This window comes from Arachis duranensis, chromosome 10, assembly GCF_000817695.3.
Source record: "Arachis duranensis cultivar V14167 chromosome 10, aradu.V14167.gnm2.J7QH, whole genome shotgun sequence".
NCBI lineage: Eukaryota > Viridiplantae > Streptophyta > Magnoliopsida > Fabales > Fabaceae > Arachis > Arachis duranensis.
Window position 1 is genome coordinate 85862441 of NC_029781.3, and position 10829 is coordinate 85873269.

At 33.2% G+C, this 10829-nt stretch overlaps 1 protein-coding gene across 1 annotated transcript; it reads left to right on the plus strand.

Annotated features, from left to right (window-relative positions):
- Nucleotides 1-656: 656 nt before the first annotated feature.
- On the plus strand, nucleotides 657-2727 carry LOC107470672 (F-box only protein 13). The gene is made up of 2 exons (XM_016090077.3): nucleotides 657-861; nucleotides 1113-2727. The coding sequence occupies exon 2, from the start codon at nucleotides 1141-1143 to the stop codon at nucleotides 2392-2394; it is 1254 nt and encodes a 417-aa protein (XP_015945563.3). The 5' UTR covers nucleotides 657-861; nucleotides 1113-1140; the 3' UTR covers nucleotides 2395-2727.
- The last annotated feature ends 8102 nt before the right edge of the window (nucleotides 2728-10829 follow it).

The window sequence follows — 10829 nt, forward strand, 5'->3', positions numbered from 1 at the left end:
AGAATAACATTTTTACAATATACTAAAATTAAACCTTATAATTTATATCTAATAATAAAAAAATCTTTGCATGATAACAATTACAAAATCTTCACTCAAGTATAAAAAAATAATTACTATGATGTCTACAAATATTTGTCTAATTTATAAAAAATATTAAAAATTAATATTTAATTTTAAAAATATAAAAATAAATAATTATTAAATATTTAAAATTTGTCATAAAAAATAAATTAGATAAAAATTAGACACCAAATTATAATTACTATTAAATTTTCAAAAAAAATTATACCAATATATGTAATTTATGAGATATTTATTAATTTACATAATATTATTTATCTCATTTATAGTGTAAACAAGATAATTATAAACGTATCTTATTTGCAAAGGAGATAAAGTCAAACAAAAATATTATTTACAGTAAACGAGATATATTCATAATTATTTTATTTACACCATTAATAAAATAAATAATATTACGTAAATTGATAAATATCTCATAAATTATATATATTGATAAATAAAATATTTAATTTATTTATATAAAAAATTTCCCTTATTTATTTCCCATAAAAAATGGTATAAATTTGATATTGACATTTTGAGATACATAAGAGGCAAGTGTGTAATGCATATATACATATGTGATTGTGTGAAGGAAGCTTCCTACCATGGTTCCCCCTCTCTCCGTCCCCTTTGCTTTTCCCTTTCCCTTTCTCTTTCTCTTTTTGGATTTCCTTCTGCACAATTAATACACACGCTCCCATCTCCTCTTCTCTTCTGCAACCAACCACTCTTTCACTTTCACTCTCACTCACTCACTCCAAAGCACCACCAGTTTCCCCTTCTTTCTATTAGGTATGTTTCCTTCTCCTCCTTCACTCACTATCACCATCTTTCTTTAGCTCTCTTTTTCTATGTTCAAAGAGTTTCCTAACTTGGATTCTTTGATTGCTTGAGTATCTATCATCAACCTTTAAAATCTTAATGACAAATTAACTAACTATAAGGGATATGATGTAGCTAGAGGTTCTGGGGAACCAAGGAGAAAATCTTGAATATCTGTACTTGCAATTAATCTTTTAGTGTTTTTTCCTTTGTTGTTGCAGTTGTTTTGTCCGATTTCTTTTCTCATCAATGGAACATTCTAGAGATTGGAATGGTCAAGGTAGAAGTCTAAAGAGAAAATCACAAGAAAATGGAGATCATAAACTCCTCAATAACTTTTCTCTTGATGACCTCAATGAGGATCTGTTTGAAAGGATACTTTCATGGCTTCCAACTTCCACATTCTTTCGCCTTACTTCCGTGTCGAAACGGTGGAATTCGGTTGCTGATTCGGCTAGTTTCAAGCTTGCCTGCTCAAGCATTCCTTCCAGGGATCCTTGGTTCTTCATGGTTGCTCCCAACCTTAACCAATCTATAATCTTTGACTCTGCTGAAAGAACTTGGAAAAGACTCAATCACCCCCCACTTTTACATCAAGATTCTAACAAAGGTTGTATGCCGGTTGCTGCCTCCGGTGGCTTGATTTGCTACCGTAATTCATCAGGAAGCTTCATTGTAAGCAACCCTGTGACAGGAACTTGTAGTGAACTCCCTCTGCTTGAGTTTTCCCCTCAAAATCAACCACTCAATGCAATTGTGATGAGCACAACCACCAAAGACCAACAACTATACTACAAAATTGTGTTAGTCTTCGGAGAACTTCAGAATCTTGTGTTTAGAGTCTACAATTCTTTCTCTGGAAGTTGGGAAGGTGAGACTGCTCTAAGGAGAAAGGTTGATGATTGTTCTATGGAGTTTGATTCGACCGAGGACGACAATGTTGTATACTTCCTTAGTAAGGCTGGCATTGTGGTAGCAAGCAACATGCAGAGAAGCCCTTCAAAGCAATATTCGTCGGTCATTACCGACAAAAATGGCGAAGAGATTGTCTATTTTCTTAGCTCCACAGGGACAATCGTAGCTTGCAACCTGACAAGCAAGTGCTACATCGAGTATCCAAGGTTGTTGCCTGTTCTGAGTGAGTATTCAATTGATGTTGTGGAGTGTAATGGGGAGATGCTAGTTGTTCTGTTATCGGAGTTCTTGGAAACCGCGAGTCTTCGTGTGTGGAAGTATGATGAAGCTAAAAGAGGGTGGCACCAGATTGCAGCAACGCCTGCATCAATTTCTCATGAATGGTATGGGAAGAAAGTGGATATTAACTGTGTAGGCGCTGGTAACCAGATATTCATATGCTTGAACTCCTCTGAGCTATGTACTTATGTTCTGTGTGATTTGGTTAGCAACAACTGGGTTGAATTGCCAAATTGTTGCATAAATGGTGAAGTCATAGACTTTATGTCTTCATTTTCATTTGAGCCGAGGATAGAGGCTTCTGTATGACACAGCAAAATGGTGCCAAATTTGTAGTTCAATTCTAACTGTTGAAGAGAAATAGGTAAAGTAGCTACTGGAAGATATGATATGGAAGCTAACCAACCAAATCATTGATTGCTAACTGAGAATTGAGATATTGTAATTTTTCTTGATTGATTTGTTATATGTACACCATTTTTCAGTGAATGCAGTTGTTATTGGTGAAAGAACTTGTATGTGGTTCCTTTTAGTTTTGTTTTGTTTTTTGTTTTTTGTTTTTTGTTTTTTGTTTTTAATGTAAAGTCATGTCAGTGGCTGAAGTCAACGGATATCGATAGTTTCTGTTGCAAGCTTGTCCTCTTTCTTATAATGCTGCATAGTCTTGGTTATTTGAAGCTTTCTCAGTCAATTCAAGATGACTAAGATTGTTTTTTAGTAATTGCAATTAAGTTTCTTTTTTAATTAAAAATTTAAAATGTATGTATTAAAAGAAAGAAAATTATGTGGTGTCATGTGATGCTATATCTGCATGGCATACTGGAAAGTAGACGCGTATATGGCAACATGTGTCACAGGTATGGCATTTATGTCTACATTGTGACGAAGGGTGTAACGAAGGGCCAAATGGCCCATTCTCTGTTTCTGTCATGGAGGTTAATTACGTATAATTAAATTGTTATGTAATCAATGAATGGGGGCTGGGTATAGGGACTTGGGATTTGGGACGTAGATTTATTTATTGTTGGAACATTGATTGGATACACAAGTAAGGGTGTGTTTAGGAAAGTAAGGGTGTAGTAAGGGTGTGTTTAGGAAAGTAAGGGTGTGTTTAGGAAACTCCTTTTGAAAGAGAAGAATTACGTTTAGACTTTTTGAAAGTTTTAATTTTTGGTTTGGCAAATTTTTTTTTTTATAAAAGCAGAAGTGATTTTGCTACTAAAACCAACTTTTACAAGAAGTAACTATTTTTAGTTTTTGGTTTTCCTAACGGGCTTTTAGCCATAGATACTAACCATGTATTTAACTTTTATCAACTTTATCCATGTATGTTATTATATTATTTATAAAATTTTTGTTATTTTTATTTATATGAGCTCTATTTTTTTATATTTTATTTTTTTCAACTGTTTGTTTGATATTATATATTTTTATAATTGTAATTTTTGTGTATTATGTTTGTTATTATCTTTTTATAATATGAGTTATTGATTCTATTAGGTAAAGTAAATTAAACAAAAATTTAACTGTAAATAATAATAACAGTAAAAAATTATAGCATACTAAAAAAAGAGTACTAAAAATACTAAAAATATACTATATAAAAAGATCATCAAGAATTTTTAGATTTATTTCAATTACTATAAAATAAATATTTAATTTCTTATTATTTTTAGTACTTTCTTTTATAATTGTAATTCTCATATACTATACTTTAGTGTAATTTTTTATAATATAGATTATGCTTTCATTAAAAAAATAAATTTAAATAAAAAATTAATCATAGATAATAATAAAATCATAAACGTTGGATTCCAAATTAATATTAAGAATAAGATTATTAAGAGTATTAGAATAAGAGTATGATGTGAAAAAATACTAAAGGACATTCTTAGATAATACTTAAAAAATATAACATATTTGAATTAATTTTATTATAAAATTAACTAATAAGATCTATTTAAATATCTAGATTAAAATGATAAAATAATATAAAAAATTATTTAAGTTGAGGTCTATTTTAGTAATTTTTTATCTAAAAGTGATTTTGAATAGTATAAGCCAAACAATATTTATTTTACTATAATCAATTTTGATACAAAAATTACCAAACATAAATCACTTTAACACAAACTTACTTTTTATCAAAATCAAGTTTGCAAAATCAATTTTATGCAAACTCCCGTTTACAAATTATAATCCAAACACACACCAAGTAGGTTTTAGGGTGTTTATGGTCCGGTCTGGTCTGAAGATTCGGCCCGGTTCTTAATCTTTTAGGGGCTAATTTGGTGTGATTTCACCGGATTTAGGGTCGAATAAGGGTCTAAAAAATAGACTCAATCATTATTTCGGGTCGGTTCAGGCCATAGCTCGGGTCACTTGAACTCAGCCTGGTGGTCCGGTCATCATACACAATTAATATTTTGTGTTATTAGTGATGGATGATGACTATTCTTATGTGAAATTTAAGTATTGTAAACCTTAATATTTTGTGTTATTAGTCATTATAAGACTATAAGTTAATGTTTTATGTTTAAAATGCATAAGACTTTAGACTAATGCATAATATTGTATTATTTGTATTGATTTAAATGTTTGGTGTTATTAGACAATATTAGTAATGATTGTAGTTATACTTTAATTTTAGAGAATGATTGGTTCTTGTTATATTTTTTTAAGTAAATTTTACGATGTTAAATAATGGTTAGAGCCTTGAAAATTTGGATATTTTCATATGCTAGCTTACAAGAAAGTAATGTTAACGACCCGGCTTTCACCCGATATAATCGTGGCCCAAAAGTGTATAGGTTTCATCGAATTTAGGACTAAATTCGGATCTAACAAATAGGCCCGGTATATATTTCGGATCGAATCTGGATCACATCAAACCCAATTTCACCCGTCTCATAAACACCGTAAGTTTAATGGAAACAAAATAAATGTTGAAAATCTATTGTTAAATTGTTGTGAATGTTCTTTTATATTTAATATCAAGGCGAGGTAAAATCCAACTCTTGTAGATTACGTATAATTAGAATTAATAAATTAGGAATACATTTTTTTTGGGTGACTAATTAGGAATACATATATTATATGAGTATGCATATACGCATATACTAAATTAGTAGTAGACATATATGTGTAGGCCAAAAATTTTTTTTATTTCAAATCTTTTTTAATTTACAAAATTGTTCCTAAGATTTAATTCCGTTTTAAAATCGTCCTTATTTTAGAGACTAAAATTGTACGGAGATAGCGACAAAAACAGAGGCAGAAGTGGATTGTGGACAGCTTCTTCTTCTCTTCACTCTTCTTCTTCTTCTCTTCCCCCTTCGTAGGAGTAGAAACATCCTTGTTCTCTTATTCTTTTTCTTTCTTTTTTTAATTTGGTCTAAAATTTTAATATTTAAGTCAAAAAGACATTTTTAAATTTTGGCTTAAACTTTAGGGATGATTTTGTATGCAAAAAAAATTGGAGACAAAAAAATTTCAACCTATACCTTAGGGACCAAAATCGTACTTAACCCTATTTAATATGTATTAAATTAGTGAGTATATATTTAATTAGTTAAATATGAAAGACCGAAAACAAAACAAATATCCAACACAAGAATAATATGAAAGCACTCTCAATACAATATGTCAGTAACTGTGAACATGCAAATATAACAAGTAAAGCAATAACAATAACACACCGAGATTTTAACGTGGAAAACCCTCTCAATGTAAGAGGTAAAAACCATGAGTCGTCAAGACTAATGAAATAGCTCCATTATAATCAAATGAGGTACAAGAGAGTCTCAAATAAAGCACAAATCATGTATATAACCAGCCAAAACATCAAAGAACCAAAGCTTACAAATGAGAAGCAAAAAGATGAAAGATACCCAAAAAACAGAGCTACTGTTCGAAGCCTATTTCTCCCTTTGCAGACCTCAAATTAACATCTCTACCGTTCAGAATGAATAACAAGATAAGAAGAATCTGCAGTCCAATTTCACGTCGATCCAACGGTGAAAGAATGAGAAACTGCTATTCAAAGATTGCTGCTCTATGTAAAATCGAAAAACTTATTTTCTTTCTTGCAAAGCCAAATTCTCCTATTGCAGACTTCCAATCAACATCTCCACTGTCCAAAATGAAGAACAAGATGAGAGGAACTCGCAGTTTAAGTTTCAAGCCGATCCAACGGTGAACTCATAAGAAATTGCTATTTGAAATTTGTTGCTTTGCATAAAAATGAAAATTCTATTTTCCCTCTTTTCTCTCAGTTTGGTGGCTATACTCTCTCTCTCAAAATTGACTCCAAAACCTGATTGGGATAGAGACACAAGAGTGCAAGAATACACCCCAAAAAATTTGGGTTTGGGCCTCACAGAGGAGAGGAAAAACCCAACAAATCTCCCCCTTCTTGACTAGGTGGAGGCCCTTGCCATTCCGGCGATCAAACAACATGTTTCAAGCTTATCTCTTGACAATGGTTTTGTCATCATATCTGCACCATTATCATCAGTGTGAACTTTCACAAGTTTCAATGACTTGGAATCTAACACATCCCATATCCAGCGATACCTAACATCAATATGTTTAGATCTTTCATGAAAAGTAGAATTCTTGGCAAGATGAATAGCACTTTGACTATCAGACAACAACATATAATGGTTTTGCTTGAAACCAAGTTCTACAAGAAACTTCTTCACCCACAACAAATCTTTACATGCTTCAGTTGCTGCAATAAACTATGTCTCTATGGTAGAAAGTGCAACACACTTATGTAGCCTTGACTGCCATGAAATAGCTCACCCTGCAAACTTGACCAAATAACCTGAAGTAGACTTTTGAGAATCAATATCTCTGCCATGTCTGCATCAGTAAAGCCAACTAGCAATGATTTCTCACCACCAAAATCCAAACTCAAGTTAGTTGTACCTTTGAGATATCTCATAATCTATTTAACAGTATTCCAATATTCTTTACCTGGATTAGAGAGAAAATGACTCACAGTATAAACCGCATGAGCAATATCTAGTCTAGTACACACCATAGCATACATCAAGCTTCCAACAGCTGAGGCATAAGGAATTTCATCCATTGCTTGTTTCTCCTCATAAGTGGTTCGACACTGCTTGGTGCTCAACTTAAAATGAGGAGCAAAAGAACTAGCATCACATTTGGCATCATTCATACCAAACCTTTGAAGTACCTTCTTTATATACTTCTCCTGTGACAAATAAAGCTTTTTGGAATCTCTATAACGAGTAATAGTCATGCCCAAAATCTGTTTGGCAGGACCCAAGTCCTTCATAGCAAAGAACTTGCTCAATTGTTTCTTTAACTCATTAATCCTCAAAGCATTCTTACCCACAATAAAAATATCATCCACATAAAAAGAATGATAAAATCACCATCAGAAAATTTTTGCACAAATACACAGTGATCTGAAGTTGTCTTACGGTAACCATGCTCTCCCATAACAGATTCAAACTTCTTGTACCACTGTCTTGGAGCTTGCTTCAACCCATAAAGACTCTTCTTAAGCTTGCACACAAAATCTTCCTTTTCTTTAACAACAAAGCTCTCCAATTGCTCCATGTATATTTTCTTGTCCAAATCACCATGAAGAAAAGCTGTCTTCACATCCATTTGCTCAATCTCCATATCAAGAGAAGCTGCTAATCCAAGCACAGCATGAACGGATGACATCCTCATAACAGGAGAAAAAATCTCCTCATAATCAACACTTTTTCTCTGGCTAAAGCCTCTAACAACCAATCTAGTTTTATACCGAGGCTTAGAATTGTGATCTTCATTCTTGATTCTGAATACCCATTTGTTCTTCAAAATTTGCATACCCTTCTGTAGCTTTACCAACTCATAGGTATCATTCTCAAGTAAGGACTTCATTTCTTCTTGCATAACTTCAAGCCATTGAGCTTTGCTTTCATCTTCAACAGCCTCTCCAAAACATTCAGGTTTTCTCCCATCAATCAACAAAACAAACTCATGTCGAGAATACCTTGACAAAGGCTTCCTCTCTCTTGTAGACATTCTGAGTGCATTTGCAGAAATTTCTAAAGCTGGTTGTTTGTCTTGATCATCATCACCAACTTCATCAAGTATCGGATCAATTGTTTCATCTTCATTTGCACCTATATCATGCTCATTATTTTGAGCTTCAACTCTATCATCTTCGATCATAGGCATAAAGGGAGTAATATCCAAGTCAGAAAAATTATCACTAGGCTAAATCGTTGGCTTCTCCGCATTATCAATATCCTTCAATGTTTGGTCTTCAACAAAGACAACGTCTCTATTCCGAATCACCTTCTTGCTAACAAGATCATAAAACCTGTAACCAAACTCATCCATACCATAGCCAATAAAAATACACTGCGTAGTCTTTACATCAAGCTTAGATCTCTCATCTTTGGGAATATGAACAAAAGTTTTACATCCAAAGGCTCTTAAATGATCATAAGAAATATCTTTACCTGACCATACCTTCTCTGGCACTTCAAATTGCAAGAGAACACATGGTGTCTGGTTCAAGACATGAACAACAGTGCTCAAAATTTCACCCCAAAAGAAATTTGTCAATCCAGATTGTGACAATAAGTACCTAACTCTTTCAACCAATGTTCTGTTCATCCTTTCGGCCAAATCATTTAACTAAGGAGTCTTCGGAGGAGTCTTCTGATGTCTTATACCATGCTCTTTACAATAAGCATCAAATGGATCTAAGTACTCACCACCATTGTTAGTACGAATGCATTTCAACTTCTTCCCAGATTCTCTTTCAACAGAAGCTTGAAATTGCTTGAACACATTCAAAACTTGATCTTTGGTCTTCAAAGTATAATCCCATAATTTTCTAGAATGGTCATCAATAAAGGTTACAAAATAAATAGACCCTCAAAGAGTTCTTGTCTTCATCGGTCCACATACATCATAATACACCAAGTCAAGTATCTCCAACTTCTTTGAAGGTATCAGCTCTTGAAAGAAACCCTGTTTTGTTTTCCAACAAAGCAATGGTTGCACTTTTGCAAAGTAACCTTGCAACCAGATAAAAGATTCCTCTTGGATTCATGCCTTTTTTCACTCATATGACATAATCTCTTGTGCCATAAATCAATTTTATCAACAAACTCAGCAGTATTAACAACATCTTTAACAATCTTTGCTTGAGTTAAATAAAGAGTAGAGTATCGGGTACCTCTAGCAACAACCATGGAACCCATGGTGAGCTTCCAACTATCACAAAAAAATGAGCTATCCAAGTCTTCATCACACAACTTACCAACAGAAAGTAGGTTCAACCGAATATCTGGAACATGCTTCACGTGCTTCAAAGTCAACTTGGTATCGCTGGAGGTTTCTAAGTAAACCTGTTCAATGCCGGCACATTTTGCAACACCTTGATGAGTCATTTTCACATATCTAAAATCACCAGAAGTATAAGATGTAAACAAATCCTTCCTAGATGTAATATGAATAGAAGCACCACTATCAATCACCCAACTAGTGCTATTATCAACAAGGTTAACAGATTCAAACTCCTGAACAAGAAGAAAATTATCATGAGTTACATTAACCTTATCTTCATTGCTACCATCATCTTTATTTTTACTCTTGTCTTGACTTGCCTTGGCTTTCTCCTTTTTTAGCTGCCAACAAAATTTTTTCACATGTCCCTTTTGACCACAATGATGATACTAAATATTTTTATACTTTCTTCAAGACTTGCTTCTGCTTTGATCTCTACTTTTAGGACCTCGACTTTTGTTTTTCCCCTAGACTCAGAAACAAGAACATCTGAATATATAGTTAATGTACCTTGTGACTTTCTTCTCATTTCTTTATTCAAAACACTGCTCTTGGTAAGACCAATAGAGATTACACCATCAGGAGCAGAATTGGACATTGACATTCTGAGAATTTTTTACGAGTCTGGTAAGGAGTCAAGAAGTAACAATCCTTAAACCTCTTCATCAAACTTGATACCCATGGAAGATCATTATTCCTTAGAAGTTATTCAAGTGATCTATCATTGATGTCCCATCTGTATATTTCAAAACCAACAACTGCTTGATCAAAAACATTTTGTTATTGCCAATTTTCCAAGCATACAACTATTCAAGTTTAATCCAAAGGGTCTGAGCATGTGTCTCTCCAATAATATAGTTCAACACATTATCGTCAACCCACTGCCTAATATATTCATAAACTTGTTGGTGGACAAAATTGTGATTCCTTTGTTATTGTATTTTGTAAAATTCATTGCTTTTTCAACTATGTGTGGACACAACTCCGTTCAACTTAACCAGCAAGTGTACTGGGTCATCCAAGTAATACCTTACGTGAGTAAGGGTCGATCTCACAGAGATTGTTGGTATGAAGCAAGCTATGGTCACCTTGTAAATCTCAGTTAAGTGGATTCATAGGGTCAAATGTAATTGAATTAGATAATTAAAAGATAAATAAAATAAAAAACGATAGAAATACTTATGTAGATCAATAGTGGAAATTTCAGATAGGCGTGTGGAGATGCTAAAATCCTCTCGAATCTCTACTTTCCTATTGCTTTCATCCAATCCTTCTTACTCCTTTCCATGGCAAGCTGTATGTAGGGCATCACCATCATCAATGGCTACTTTTATTCCTCTCGGGAAAATGGTCCTATGCGCTGTCACTGCACGGCTAATCGTCTGGAGGCATCACCCTTGACAATGGCTACATCC